This window comes from Choloepus didactylus, chromosome 10, assembly GCF_015220235.1.
Source record: "Choloepus didactylus isolate mChoDid1 chromosome 10, mChoDid1.pri, whole genome shotgun sequence".
NCBI classification, from domain to species: domain Eukaryota; kingdom Metazoa; phylum Chordata; class Mammalia; order Pilosa; family Megalonychidae; genus Choloepus; species Choloepus didactylus.
The window spans coordinates 98,014,006-98,030,951 of record NC_051316.1 but is presented as its reverse complement, the minus strand read 5'-3'; the positions used below and the strand labels follow the sequence as shown (position 1 = coordinate 98,030,951).

Below are 16,946 nucleotides of genomic sequence, written 5' to 3'. Positions count from 1 at the left end.
CTAAACTACATGAAAAGTTTTGCTTTTAACATAACACAAGGGGAGAGATTAAGTAATTTGCCCAAATCACAAAGGGATATGAATCATAGATGGTAGCCTGAATTTACACCCAGATGAGTGAAATCATCCTCTTAATCTGATTTTGCTAAGAATGCTTTTGGTTTTGGTTGTTTTATTTTTTAAGGTGGGGAAATCTACTAAACTACTTAATAGGAACAATGAATAAGGTAAAGTTCCGCTTAGCTGAATTTTCTATTTCATCGAGGGCCCATTATGAAAATATTTTCATTTCAGTCTTTGTTGAAAATCTTTCCCAAATATTTGCATCAATTTTCCTTTCAAACCAATGGAACTTTCACTGATGTTCTAGAAACCAGTCCCATCATTCTGAGTATCAGTGAACATTATATAGCACTGCTGAGGACAGAAAACCGGGCTAAATATCCACTAACTGTAGACCATACTCGGAAATGGGCTGTTTTAATAAAAGTCTGATACCAACTTACTTTCTTTTCACAACAGACAGTTTAAATAAAAACTCAGGTAAATGAAAAATCTTTGGATTCTTGTTATAATGTTTAAATGTGGTAACTGGAAGAAAAAAAAAATGTGTTGATCATTTGAAAATATTCATATGTCCAAAGTGTGCTTTTCCAGGAACTCAGAATCCTACATTTGCTGGGAAAAAAAGGAAAAAAAAATTATCAACTCAGTTTTCCTTTCTAGAACATCAGTGAAAGTTCCATTGGTTTGAAAGGAAAATTGATGCAAATATTTGGGAAAGATTTTCAACATGATTTTCCTTTCATCAAGTTTCATATCTTCATTTTACCACTATTCTAGCATTTGAATCTTTTCAAAAAGAACTCAAATTAATTCTATAAGAAGGAAAATTTAACCTCATAACAATATCACAATGGCAGGAAGTTATGTTGTTTGGTTTGGGTTTGGAGTTTGTTTTTTTGTTTGTTCGTTTTTAACTTTAAGATGATATTAAGTCACACTAATGAAATGCCTAATTTACACCAGTTACCATGTTAGGCATTTTAATACATATTATCTCTAATTTGCAAAACAACCTGCCAGGTAGATATAAGTCCCACTTAAATAATGGGCAAGCTAGAATTCAGTGTAATTAATTTCCCAAGACCAAACAATTAGATGAAAATTGAACCCAGGTCTGCGTAATATCAAATCCTACAGACTTTTCATTACATTGTTTTTATTACGAATTATCCAAGAAGATACTTAATGACATTTTTATAACCCAGACAGCAATTCATCCACATCTCTTTTCTTCTCAAATAAGGCTTTGTGTAAGTTGAAAATTCTGATGCCTAAGAACACATCAAAGGTAAGAAAACTGTCTTTAAATCAAGCAACTTTATTAAAGTTTCCTGCCGGTCAAAGCAAGCTCATGGTGATATAATCAGTAAAGCTTTCTTCTTCTAATGAACACCTTTGAGCAGACTACATGTTTGCAATGTAACATGAAAAAGGAAATACAAAATGTATTGTGAAATATCAAATGAAGTTCAAAAGCTAGAATACAATTTTCTAAAGGTTAAAAAGAAAAAAGGTCTTCTAAAACATTTAAAACATGCAGTCTAGTATCTGTCTTACAGAACTTATATACTCCAGTCTCCACTAAGTCTAGCACAGTGCTGAGCCTAAAGTGAGTACTCAAACAGGTGATTAAAGAACTCTTACTAAAAGTTAGAGGTATAATCATAAGACTGAATCATAAGACCCTCTGGGGAAATCAGGCTTATGTAACAGTTTTCAGGAAGGCTATAAATCTACATTGTTAAACCTTGAAATTTGATATTAAGCATTTGGGCTGTAAATCTTTGCAAGTTAGATTACACATTGTACTGCTTTACTGAAAAGAATATTTTGAATATAACATTTTTTAATGGCTACAATGGACATCTGCTTTTGTCTATCAGGTATCTATTCTCCCTTCTTCTGGTTACATCACCAGATTTTCCTCTGAAGGGCTACCCTTCCCTATTCACAGGCTATGTAATCCAGGTGGCACTGAGTAGCTCTCCCCTCAATTGCTATCTCAGTCACCCACCTAGAGTCATGGTGACTGGTTCATGGATGGACCTATTACAATCAGCCCTGGGACAAGGGTTCCAAATATTGCCAGAGACACTCCATTTATACTGGACTGCAAATGGGTAGAATATAAATGTGGAGTTAGTAGTAGTCATCTCTGCCATCATGTAGGGAGCATTTGCCGGGAAATGAATCCAACACAGAAGACAGACACAAGACGAAGTTATGATAAATTTCTAAAAAACGTAAGTATAACAACTTATCCAGCAAAGCCCAAAGCCAGTTTTTACTACTGGACTTCTCAGTGTTCAGAGCCAATAAATTCCTTTTGTGCAAGCCAGATTTAGGTGGGTTTCTGCCACTGGCAACAAAGAGATAGTGACTAACACACAATGACTTAATACCATAACAACACGATCAGTTAACTCTGCTGAGCAACATAATACAGAGTAATCCTCAGAGCAGACCAGAGCATGCAGGCATAAACTAAGGGTTTTCCCATGAATAGGGGACATAAGTTGTAATGTATGCATTATGAAAAATCTACTTTGGCTGGTTATTTTTTTCTTCCTGTTTTTCAGGTATGTTAGACTAATAACAGTTGCTGGATAGCAGAGTTCTACAAAGATAAGAACTTGTGCACAAGTCAAAATAATGCAATAATTTAAAATAACAACAGTGCCCATTTATTAAGAACTTTCCATGTCCTGTGAACTGTGCGTTCCCATTTAATCCCTTCAACTTCATGAAGAAGGTACTATTAGTAACTCTTTTTTATTTTTGAGAAAATGAAGCTCTGAGACTGGCAGTTTGATAGAATTAATAAAAATTAAAAATTAAAAACTCCCTGCTCTCATGTATTTTACAGTTTAGTGGGTCAATAAGTTCCTGGTCTACCTAGAAGACCAAAGATTTAACATTATGAACTACAGATACAGGAATAAGAACCAACTACACTCTCATGACTAACTCAAAAATTGTGAAACTCGCCTATACCATAATTTATACCCAGATGGCCCTTAAATTGCACATTTCAGGAACAGGAAGAAATATGGAATCTGCTTCAAATAACTAAGAAACATTAATTAAAAAAAGAAAATATATAGCTCACCTTCTGTTACTTCCTAAGAACAATTCAAACTCATTCTATATAACCAATTTAGAGCATCAGCATAGTATAATAAAAAGCACAAGCTACAAGCAAGTATATGTAATTAATGTTAAATTCAAATCTTGTTCTTGGTAGAAGAAGGCAATCTAAGAGAGGTATACAGAAAATATTCTATTTGAGTGGTGAGAACCTGCATTTTTATTTATTCTTTAAACTGTACCTCTACATATATACATATACATGGAAACATTATATAATTTGTGCATAGTTTTCATTAAATTTCAGTCAGACTAGACTTTAAATCCCAATTCTAAACTTTAGTCAAGTCATTTCCTATCTCTAAGCTTCAATCATTCAAATATTTATTGAGGGCCTACTATATGCCAGGAGCTATTCTAGCTCCTAAAATATATAGGTGCAAGCATGACATGAATTCAGCCTTCAAATAACTCTATTTTTCTTACCTATATAACTGGGATAATACCTCTTACTTCATTAGGTGATGGGCAAAAGTTTTACTATAGTAAGATCTCACTAGGCTTACCTCTAGGTTAAAGAAATCATCTTTATTACAACAGTTTTAAGAAAATATACAAGGCACATTATAATTCTCAAAGCTACATCTGACTTTTTTAAACCAGCTTTAAAAAGTACAGCAAGATGAGGTTTCACACTTCTATCCCAAACAATATTTTTTCTAACTGGCTTGTTAAGTATTTAAAGTCAGGATCAATTACAAAGATTTAAAAAACATCCATGTCTTTTGAATGACTGGTAATTTGTCTCTACTACACTAAAGAATTAGGGCCAATATCTTAATACTCCATAAAATGAATCCACTGTCACAGACAAATTCAAGGGAAGAAAAAATGAAGAAAAACTAAAATAAAAGTGTCAAATAAAAAAAAAATAAAAACATAAAAAACACAAGGAACATTTGTGTAGTTAGTGAATGAAACTCCTCCCCTGATTTTCTATATAAGCCTGATTTCTCTTCCTTTCATTAATATTATTTGATTTAGCTAACCACTACATGCACAAGGAATATTTGCCAGATATTTTTTGGAAGCTGCCACAGAAATGAAATTAAAATCCTGGTTCTGCAACTTGATGATTGTCCAACCTGGGGCAACTAGCTCACCTTGAGTCAATTCCCTCAATTCCCTCAAAAATAAAATCCACCTTAGAGGGTTGTTGCAAGACAAAGTAGGATTAAGAAAAGTGTCTGGGACTCAATAAAAGTTAGCTATTTTATTATCCTTCTTCAAGTTTGCTGTGATTTATTATCCTTATTATTATTGAAAAAGAGTAAGAAGGTAAGTACAGTTGTCAGTAAAACTTGACTCTCTAAAGGACCCAACTCTCCCCCATCTTCCCACACTACTTTTAAAGAAACAGCAGTAAGTAGTTTAAAAAAAAAAAAAAAGGATCAAGTTTTTAAATGCCTAATAATATGGAGCATCCACTGTGACCACAGATTCACACAAAGCTCCTAGACCATAATTACAGTCCTCTAATATGAAAGCCAAAGTTCAGAATAACAAACCTGGTTCTCAATACCTTAAGTTGGGAAAAGCTCAGTTTCCCCATGATACTGCTAATACAGAAACATGGGCAGATACTTAAGAGAGATTTTAGGCAAGGATTTTTTTAAGGGTTTAGCTTAATTCTAGGTAGCTGGAAAACACAGCTAACCAAAGCACCACGTTTTAAGCATTCCTTTCACAGGGTTCTCACAACAGCTTCTCAAGTTAAAAAGCAGCCATTGAACTAAAGCATTAAATATGCTGGGAGGGGTGCTGACACAAGACAGAAGCTCATCTGCTGAGCAGCCCTGAAGAACCTGATGCTGCCACTTTCCCAGTGCTAAGCATCTGGCCAAGAAGAGTGCCCGCAGCAGGCTCAGAGATGCCAGCTGTAATAAGACACTTGTATTTTAAATGTACTCAAGTTTCAGCATGGCCAACAGCATCTGATCATAGGACCTTGCAGGCTAATCTCTCTTGCAAGAGCACCCTCTTCTGAGATCTTCAACCAGAAAAGCTAAACTCAGCTTTGAGAGCTTTCACAAATTTAGATGACAATTTTGGCTTTCTGGGATCCCTATACAGAGGCAGGTACTTGAACAAATACACAAATCACTCAAATACACAAAGCACACAAAATGGGATGTGGCAAAATACACAGAATAAAGATAGAAGTCTATTCAAAGTGATCCAACTTCCTTTTAAAGCATTAAAATCAAATACCTAAATGGCAAGCATTACACACAAAGATATCCATTGGCATTATATACAACGGCACTCTGGAAATAATCTAAAGATTCAAAAAGAAGTAAGTATGGCACATAAACATAATATAATCATTCACAGAAACTAAAATGATTTTTATAAAACTACAGTAATAATTCTTGGAAAAGCTTAATAATAAATTAGTAGGGTGGAAGCAAGGAAAATTCACACATATAGTGGGAGTTTGGAAGAAACCGTTTATGTATTTTACTTCCACATACACGAGATTACATGGAAATATACCAAAACATTAATAGTAGTTATTACCAAGCAATTTTTCTCTTCTTTATAATTTTTCCAAAAACTTTTAAATTTTACACATATCCAAGATCTGTTTTTAACATCAGAAAACAAACTAATAAAAATTCAAAGATTAACAGAAAAACACACATCAGGATAATCTGTCAATATGCACACAAATAACAAGAAAACTTATAGTGCCTTTTAAAAAAATTTCAGTGAAAACATAACATTCTACAATATAAGAAAAACTGTAAGAATGAAACTCCACAGATGTTTATAGCACAAAATGTATACTAAATCCTCCAATTAAAGACCAGTAAAGTAGTTTCAGTGCTTTTTAACCTACCTTCCCACAGCAGGGAATTAATCCTTCAAGAGGGATGCAAACAAACTTCAAAGAGAAGATTATGCCCAGACACTAGCACTGTACAACGTAAGGTTTATATCGAAGTTTGCTCAGATACTTTGGCACAGATAAGAGATGCAGATCCAAGGAACAAAGACTATATTAAGGCAGATTCTTTGCAATAATCCAAAATCAAATATTAAGTGACAGCTCATTCACTGGTAATAGCAACCAGAAAATCTTACAAACTCCCAAAGGCAGTAAAGTAGCATCATGAGTTTAGTTTGTGAGCCCAAATTTCATCTGCACAATCTTGGAAGGTATTCCATTCAGGTGTTATAGGTCTTGATGCGAGGTCTAAGTAGAACTGACAGATCACATGTTCCTTTCATGGAAGTCACTGCAGAACATGTTTTCAAAACATGAGGGATACTTTACAACACATATCTTCATTAGTACAAAAATTAAAAGAAATAGATGGAAAAAAAGGACTGTCTTGGAAATTTAGCAGTATTTCTAACTGGTCTACATACCTATGCCTCTTTCACATCCATCAACTCTTTATGCCTAGGTAATTTTTTAAGTATGATTTGAAATATGTGATCATTTTATAACATTTGTTTTAAATAGGGGACTAGCACATCTTGGTAATTTAATTTTATTTACTTTCCCAATTTTTAAAAATCATGGATAAGGAATCAAATTTAGGGTTTAACTTTCCTGGATAGTAATCATGGAATAGAAAACTAAAATCCTTTCCGGATTAAACACCTAAACGTGAAAAGAAAAACTGTAACTCTCTTAGAAGAAAACATAGGAAAATATATTTATATCTCTGGGGAGGAAAATACTGATAAACTGCACTGTACTAAAATCAAAAAGCTTTGGAGAACATGAGCTAGACCAAGAAGATGGCAGCACAGAGAGGAGTGGAAGTTAGTTAGTCCCCCTGGAACAACTAATAAACTAGTAAATAAGCTAGAATAACTGCTGTGGGACAACCGTGACTGTCCACACATCATACACCAACCTGGATTGGGAGGAATGCCTGAGATCACAGCACAAAAATCTGTAAGTAGAAACTGTGGACCTGAGCCGGGAGCCTCCTTCCCCCAACAGCAGCCCAAACTGCAAAACCTCGCTGTACTAGAAAGCAGCACTCTCTGAACAAGCAAATATACCTCAGTCCAGCTTCAACTGGGGTCTTAATTAACAAATGTGGACTGCTCAATACAAGTTACAAACCCCCAACAAGTAGTCAGAGGCTTTTGGTGACAACTGACCTTAAAGAGCCAGGAGACTTCTCTGTCCCAGGAGGGGGAGCCCAGAGGACCAGGTGCTATCTCTGGCCAACAGGTGAAACTGTGTGTGTGTGTGTGTGTGTGTGTGTGTGTGTGTGTGTGTGTGTACCAGATGCTATCTCTGGCCAACGTGAAACTGTGTGTGTGTGTGTGTGTGTGTGTGTGTGTGTATGTGTGTACCAGATGCTATCTCTGGCCAACAGATGAAACTGTGTGTGTGTGTGTGTGTGTGTGTGTGTGTGTGTGTGTGTGTGTGTGTACTGGCCCTGAAACGGGGGCTTTCTCTCACTTCTTCTCTCAGCCTGAGTGGCTTAGTAGAGAAAGCCTTAGCCATATTCAGTTCTCAGCACTCTGACACAGACAAAGGTGGAGATAGCAGAGTCAGAGAGACAAAGAACCTATTTAAATGCAAATGATAACTACCTAGGGGGTTATCTTCCCTAAGAGGAAGGAGGTGGTACCCAGTTCTACTACTGGCCTTCCTTTCAGAACCAGACCCCAGAGCCTGGGGAAAAACAGCCAAAACAGCAACTAAGCAGGCCACACCTCCTTACACCACTCAGGAGTGACAGGTTGACAGGCACCACCTGCTGGGCAGGTTAGGAAAAGCATAGTGGCTAGAGGCCTCACAGGGTGTGTCAATCTTCTAAGACACACCCTCAGGGAAACATGATACTGAATATTGCCCCCTTCTGAGACCTGAGCCCGTTCTGATCTGGGAAAACCTGATTGGGGTAACCAAGGAAACCAGATGCCTAGACAACAGAAAACTACAACCTACACTACGAAAAACAAAGTTATGGCCCAGTCAAAGGAACAAACTTACACTTCAACTGAGATACAGGAATTTAAACAACTAATGCTAAATCAATTCAAAAAGTTTAGGGAAGATACGGCAAGAGAGATGAGGCATCAATGAAAACACAGGGTGAACATAAGGTAGAAATTGAAAGTTTGAAAAAACAACTGGCAGAGTCTATGGAAATGAAAGGCACAACACAAGAGATGAAAGGCACAATGGAAACATACAACAGCAGCTCTCAAGAGACAGAAGAAAACACTCAGGAACTGGAGAACAAGGCACCTGAAAGCCTACACACAAAAGAACAGATAGAGAAAAGAATGGAAAAATGTGAGCAACGTCTCCGGGAATTGAATGACAACACGAAACGCAGGAATGTAAGTATCATGGGTGTCCTAGAAGGAGAAGAGAGGGGAAAAGAGGCAGAAGCAATAATAGAGGAAATAATCAATGAAAATTTCACATCTCTTATGAAAGACATAAAATTACAGATCCAAGAAGCACAGCATACCTCAAACAGAATAGATCTGAATAGACCTACAACAAGACACTTAATAATCAGATTATCAAACATCAAAGACAAAGAGAGAATCCTGAAAGCAGCAAGAGAAATGCTATCTTTCACATACAAAGGAAGCTTGATACGACTATGTGTGGATTTCTCAATAGAAACCATGGAGTCAAGAAGGAAGTGGAGTGATACATTTAAGATACTGAAGAGAAAAACCGCCAATGAAGAATCCTATATCTGGCAAAACTGTCCTTCAAATATGAGGGAGAGTTTAAAATATTCTCTGACAAACAGACAATGACAGAGTTTGTGAACAAAATACCGCTCTACAGCAAATACTAAAGGGAGCACTACAGACAGATAGGAAAAGACAGGAATGAGAGGTTTGGAACACAATTTTGGGTGATGGTAGCACAACAATGTAAATACACTGAACAAAGGTAACTGTGAGTATGGTTGAAAGAAGAAGGTTAGGAGCATGTGGGACATCAGAAGGAAAGAGGAAAGATAAAGACTGGGACCGAATAACTCATTGAAACCTAGAGTGCTCAACAATTGTGATAAAATGTACAAATATGTTTTTACATGAGGGAGAACAAATGAATGTCAACCTTGCAAGGTGTTAAAAATAGGGTGGTAATGGGGGAAAAATAAAATCAATGCAAACCAGAGACTATAATCAACAGAAACACTGTATTATGCTTCCTTTAATGTAACAAAGACAATATACCAAAGCTAAATGCATGTAAGAGGGGGACACAAGGGAAGGGTATGGAACTCTTGGCATTGGTGATGTTGTCAGACTCTTTATTCTACTTTAGTTTAATGCTACCTTTCCTTTTGTTGCTTCCCAGCTGTCATGTTTGTTTTTTTCTCTCTTTCTTTTTTCTTTTTCTTTTGTCTCTACCTTCTTTGACTCTTCCTCCTTCTTTATGGAAGAAATGGAGATGTCCTTATATAGATAGTGGTGATGGTGGTGAATATACAAATACATGACTATACAGGGAACCATCGATTATTTACTTAGAGCTGAATGTATGGTATGTGAACAAAACCGTCTTAAAAAAAAAATGGGTTGATGAAGAAACCTTGAGGGCACTACATTGAGTGAAATACGTCAGAAACATAAGGACAAATATTGCAGGGTCTTACTAATATGAACTAATTATAATATGTAAATTCATAGACATGAAATATAAGTTTACCAGGATATAGAATGAGGCTAAAGAATGGGGAGCAGTTGCTTATTATGAGCAGAATGTTCAACTAGGTTGAACTTAAATGCTTGGAAATGGACAGAGGTGACAGTAGCATGTTGTGAGAATAATTAACAGTGCTGAATGGTATGTGAATGTGGTGGAAAGAGGAACTCAGAGTCACATATGTCACCAGAAGGAAAGGTGGAGGTTAAAGATGGGAATGTATAAAACAGTAAATCCTGTGGTGGGCAATGTCTGTGATTTACGGTACAAATATTAGAAATCTCTTTCATGAACTAGAACAAATATATGACACTATAACTAGAAGTTAATAATAGAGGGGCATATAGGGAAAAAAATATATACCTATTGCAAATTATATACTACAGTTAGTATTTTAACATTCTTTCATCAACAGTAAAAAATGTACTTTACCTATACTATGAGTCAATAATGGAAGGAGGGTGGTTAGGGGTATGGGAGGAGTTGAGTTTCCTTTTTTTTGCCTTTATTTCTTTTCTGGAGTAATGAAAATGTTCTAAAAATTGAAAAAAAATTAATTGTCATGATGGATGCACAGGTCTATGACGGTACCCTGGGCAACTGATTGCACACTTTGGATCTTTGGATAATTCTATGGTATGTGAACAATCTCAATAAAAAACAAATAAATAAATAAAAATTAAAAATCAAGAAGCTTTGATCCTAAAGACAGCATAAGAGAGTTAAAGACCAACTATAGAGTAGGAGAAGAAATTTGTAACCAGAGAATTGATATCCAGAATATATAACAAATTCCTTGTAAATCAATGAGAAAAAGGTAGAAAACACAATTTTAAAAATGAGCAAGAGACTTGAATGGGCACTTTATAAAAGACATTCACAAGGCCAATAAGCATAAAAAAGGTGCTCAATCTCATTCATCAGGAAAACATAAATTAAAACAACAAGGAGATTCAACTACACAACCATCAGATTGGCAAAAAATCAACAAGTCTAACTGTCCCAAGGGCTATGAAGTCGTAAGGATGACCAAACACTGCTGGTGAGTGTGTAGACTGGCACAATCAATTTTGAAAAACAATTTAGCATGTCCCAGTAGTCAGGTATGGTATATATCCTATGGAGATGCCCGCTTACAGCTACCAGGATTCATTTATAAGAAAGATCATAACAGCATTGCTAGTAATAGTCAAAAACTGCAAACAACCTCAAATGTTATCCAAGTAGAATGGATAAACTGTGATGTAACCCTATAATGTACTACACAGCAATGAAAATGAATGTACTACAGTTAACACACAGCATAAGGACTTTTACAAGAATAATGCAGAATAATTCTATTTCTATAAAGTTCAGAAACAGGCAAAACTAAATTATATTTCTCAAGGAGGTATAAATATTTTTGGTAAAACTAAAGAAAAACAAAGAAATGATTATCACAATCACTTCTCTGGAGAGGAGAGGGAGGAACCTCTGGAGTGCGGCCAAACCCACCTCTGACATTTGCAGGGCCTAGGCAAGAGTTCAAATAGAGGCCCACACACAATACGTCTGAATATTTAAATATTTAGAAGTTATAAAACAAGATAAACTATCAAATAAAATATATTTTATCCTTCTATTTTGACAAATATACCTTTATAACCACCTAGATGTCCAGATTTATACTGAGAATTCTTGGAGTTCCATGGGAATGTGGCAGTGCTGAGAAAACCAGTCACTGACCCACTGCCCATCACCCCTTGTCTATCTGACACTGCAAGGGATCCCACATGCAAGCATGTCCACTCACAAGTCCACACTCTGTTCATATCCCACCCCTCACAAACAGCTACCCTTAGTCCAGTCCTTGGGCCTAGTCTACCCTCGGGAAGACAGACCCCAAGGAAGAGGTTCACAGGTTCTGGATATTGGTTCTGGGCCATCCAAACAAGGAATTCTGAGATCCTGGGAACTCAAAGCATAATCTAGGATGGAAGGGTTCAGGATCCACACAGGCATATCCCATAAGCCCTACCGACTCCTTGCCCCAGAGAAAGGGGCACAGTCAGAGGCCAAAACAGAGCCCTCTAAAGCACAGGGCCAGGGTGGGGTCCCTCTCGCCAGCACCAGTATTCCCTTATAACCAGGCAATGTTATATTTCTTAGCCTGGGCAACATGTACACTCACTTACAAATTATTTGTTAAACTGCACATATAAGTTTTATGCCTTATATTATGGCATAAAAATGCCTGCTGATATGATGCACTAAGAAGGAAACAATATCACTTTTGATTTACTCCTGCCAAAAATGCATCACCTTAATCTAGTCATGAGAACACAATCAAATCCAAATCTAGAGACTTTCTACAAAACAACAGACCTAAATTCTTCAAAAACATGCCATAAAAGGCAAAGAAAGGCTGCAAAACTATTCTGGACTGAGAGACATTAAAGAGACATGAAAACTAAATGCAATGCATGATACGGGATTAGATTTTGGATCAGAGGGAGATATGTTATAAAGGATATTATTGGAAAAATGGATTAAATTTAAATATGGACAACTGATACTATATCAATGTTAATTTTTCTAATTTTGTGTAAAATAAATGGTTTATAATGTAGAATGTAGGGGACCTAGCGATAGAGAGCAATTAGTGAAGGGGGAACGATAACCTAATAAGAACAGAAAAGTTACTGTGGGTAAATTTAATGTTCTGGGAATGCCCAGGAATGACTATGGTTTGTTAATTTCTGGTGGGTATGGCAGGAACAAGTTCACAGAAATGTTGCTATCTTAGGTTATCTGTCTTTCTTATTCCTTTGCTGGGTTATAGTCTGTATATTTTCTTGGGATAGAGTAGGAACATGGTGGAAGCAACATAGTTATTTTAGGTTAAAAACAAAATTCTGATTTTGATAATTGTACCATGGTTATATAAGAGAATGTCCTTATTTTTAGGAGGTATACCCTTAAGTATAAGGATCACAATATCTGCAACTTATTCTCAAATGATTCAGAAAAAAAAAAATATGTATATACATATAGAATGATAAAGCAAATGTGCAAAATAGCAACCATTGTTGAATCTGAGAGAAAGACATATACACTGGACTATTCTTGTAATGTTTATCTTTAAGATATTTTCCAAAAAAAGTAAAAAGATAAATAAATAAACTAAAGAATTAAACAGGAAAAGAAAACTGTCTATGGGGAGAGGCACTAGGTGGCAGGGATAAGAGGTAGGATAAAGACTTTCATTTCATTTTTATTTTGTTCATTCTTCTATCTCATTTGTACCTTTCAAATTTTGTTCATGTTAAAAAAATTAACTTAACTTTGGGGGAAAAAAATCCTAGAGCACTGGAATAGGAAAACATTAGCAATTGTATAAATAAGGCAATTTTTTGTGCTTAAATTTACCTGTCGAATCACATCTGTCCTAAATGGTTACTCTGTGAAGTCAGCCCAAAGAGATGCTACTACCTGTACATACTTGGCAACAGATACCTCCCTTCCAACCCAATGGTCTCCATGCACAATAAGAGGCATAATTTAATAGGGATGTTAACATTCTAATTCTAGAATGACTGTAAGTTTGTAATACATTACATACTTTCATTAGATAATCCAGCAGGCAGAGCACACACAGTGAGCTCAACGGCATTGAAAGAAATTCATTCATTTAATAAGTATTGAGTGAACAGTGTGCAAAGCCTGTGGAAAACACAGAGCAAAATGTACAATGTGGTCACTGCCCTCAAGAAGGCAATTTAGCAGAGTGAAGAGGATTTGAACCAAAAATCCTGGCTATCCCACACAGTCACTACAAGAGCTTGGTAAGATATTTAACCTAGCTGAGAACCTATTTTCTCATAAGTATAATGGGGATGCCACCCAACTATCTTTTTAAGGGTTATATTGTAAGGATTGACAATATATATGTCAAGAATGTAGGATAATGGAACAATGTGTACTCAATAAAATGTAGCTACTTTTATGATTATCACAGTAATGAGAGAGAGGAAACATGCCTGTGTTGTACAGTCAATTAAGGACAGAGAACTACCACTGGAATCATGATTGCTCCCAGTTTCTATCCAAGTAGATTCACTCTCCCAAAACACCAAATGATACATGCAGGTGTTTTATGGTGGGGACCAAGAGTTGCTCTCTAGCATACACTTTGGCAAAATGCATCACTCTCTTAAGCACCAAGAACAGGAACATTAGGTCACAAGGTTATTTTTCTCATTAACCGAGAAAGATTTTAGGTCAAAACATGATAAACTCAGATGTCCTAACCTAATCTAAAATCCTATTGTCCAGGACTCCATGTCCAAATTAGTCCAAAAGCTAAAGCCATGTGTTTTCTTCCATTAATTTCCAACCTTCTTTTACCAGAGGATGCAAAACTTACTAAATTAAGTCCATTTCAAACATCTCTTTTCAGTTTGGTGGCAGAGAGTTCTTTTTACATTGTTCTGTATCCTATAACCTAATTCTAAGCCTTCCTCATTAGCAAGGTAACAAAATTTCACACTAAATAAGTGACTTCCAGGTATCTGTGCAAGATGCAAACCAAGACCCAATAATCACAATGAATAAAGCCATACTTACAGCCTGTTATGGCAGTGACTTTAATTCAACTTGTTCAAACTATTATTTTTCATTCTTCCTTATGTGGGCATGAATAAAAGGGGAAAGCACTTAAACATAATTAAAGATAAAAAACAGTTTAAAATCTTCATATACCATCCCATGTGCATGTCTATCTCAAACATACGCAAACATACCATATCACAATCAAACAGGCAAGTACCTGAAAGAGTGCCACCTTTCCCAGGATAGGCCACTTCAACATACACTTCAAATGTGGTCTCTGGATTTTGCCTACAAAAGAAACAAAGGTATGATTACTGGCACGGATAGAGGCAGCATGGTGTAGAACACATTGGCTGTGGTATGAGGTCAACATCATTATGGTTAACATCATTAGCTCCACAACTTAATGGTGTGGAACTCTGGACAAGTTATTCAACTTGCCACATCTTCCCCAAGCCACACCTTCCTAATCTATAAAATGAGACCACCTCCCAGAAGAATTATTGTAAAACCTAAAGAAAATATACAAAAATTGCCTAGGCACACTGTCTGGCACATAAAGGCTAGTCATTACATGGTATTACAGATGTCGTGTTTCAAATTTCCATAGTTAATCTCCAAAGCCATAGGTGGAATTTTGAGGAAATGCAGACCAAGGCAACACCAGCACAAAGAAGCCCTCCCCCACTATTCCAGGATAAAACACTCAAATGGTGAAGTAAACTTGTTTATTTACAAGTTTTAAAGACAAACAAGGGAAGCAGTATCCTATATAGGATGCTATATTAGATCCTTTTCCTGCATAGGGGGATTCACCTATATTAATGGTGAGTATATGGGCATTCATTATATTCTTTCATCTTTTCATGTCATAAATAATAGATTTTTAAAAAGATCACAGCAGTGATAGAATGTTAACAGTTGTTAATTCTGAGTGGTGAGAACATTGGCAACATAATATCTTTGTATATTCTTTTTCCTTTAATTCCAAAGCTACAATAAAAACATACCATTTTCAAATTAAATGAAAACCAGTTAGTAGATGAAAATGTACTTTCAAATTTTACAACTGAATTCTATTTTAAATCTGGCATAAAGCTCAAATAAGATGTAAGCGTTCATTTAAATCACATAAATACCTTGAATTTGCTCAATAGAGTCTACTTTTCAAAGTAGATTTACCTCATCTATCTTTTTTCATCCTCATAATAATTCTGTGAGGTAGGTGGGACAGGCATTATCCTCACCAGACAGGGGAGGAACCTGATGCAAAGAGTCTAAGTGGCCTACATGTGGTCTCACAGCTAATTAAAAACATGCAGGACCAAAATTCACACCTTCTAACCCTCAAATTCTGTCTTGTTGACATAAGATGATTTTTTTTCACATTTTAACATCTCTTAAAATTTACAGCATCTTACAATTCTAATTGGCAGAATTTTTTAATTAGTAACATAAAATAATAATGTATCTTATAATCAATGACATCTTAAATTTAATAAAATATGTTAATACTCCTTCTATTTCCTACTGAGTAAAAAGAAGAATTTATGTATTGTGAATCTGGGATCTATTTATTTCTATAGTGAAGGATCATCATTTCTTCACTGAAGAGAAATTTGGGCTTTTGATTTACACAAGTACCTTCAGAGAAAAGAGTTGGCTGCTCTAAAAGTCAAGGTATTTACATATACTTTGTCAAATACAGTTATAAAAAAAAAAAAAATCACACTAAATCAGAGCATCTTAAAAAAATAATCAATGTACACTGAAGCTTCAATAGGGCCTTAAAATTTTATTTTGCTCTTTTTTTTCCTGCAAGAGGGTACAAAATGACCTACAACCTTGGCATGCTTTAGCCAGGCAACATTTGTATAAAATACATTTAAATGGCAGAAAATACCATGTGGAAATGTTCCTCTCATTCAAGTGGTCTCAAAGTAGAGGGTATGATGAAAGAAAGGCATGTTCTAAGGTTATCTTCCATGAGGAGTATCAGGAAGATTAGCTCTGAAACCAAAGATAATATAATGCCAATGTTCTCATTGCTAATCTAATCAGGAAGATTAGCTCTGAAACCTTTATTCTTTTTGGTGTAAGGAAAATAAGCTTTCTTAAGCTTATTTCATAACTGGCTAAATTTCACCTCAGAATTTCATTCCTCTGGATCAAAATATGTCCACAAGACCCTAGGCTCCACAGAGGGTCTTCAGAGCTTCCACACATTTGTCACTCCAACTTCCATTTTCATATGCATTTTTACTCATTTAAAAGAGCAAAATAAAAACATGGATTTGCATGTTACATACCAAATTTTAAAACACTGAAGTGCCAACACATTAACTTGTACCACCAGGTTAAGATGTTTCTGTGGAGCTCTGCTACTTCTACATAAATGTGCTAACGTTGTCTCTACTCATTGTCTCTGCTGCACCCCGCCCCCCCCCCAACACATCTCAACCAGGCGTCTGAACCTACCACATCA

The 16,946-nt window shown here is 35.8% G+C and overlaps 1 protein-coding gene across 5 annotated transcripts in view; it reads right to left on the bottom strand.

Moving 5' to 3' along the window:
• DENND1A (DENN domain containing 1A) overlaps window positions 1-16,946 on the bottom strand; it is a 669,505-nt gene that overhangs the window by 584,200 nt on the left and 68,359 nt on the right. For all 5 annotated transcript variants that reach the window (XM_037851268.1, XM_037851271.1, XM_037851269.1 and 2 more), the window contains exon 2: window positions 14,679-14,749. In XM_037851268.1, coding sequence (XP_037707196.1) covers window positions 14,679-14,749 — 71 coding nt within the window. The remainder of the gene's footprint in view (window positions 1-14,678; window positions 14,750-16,946) is intronic.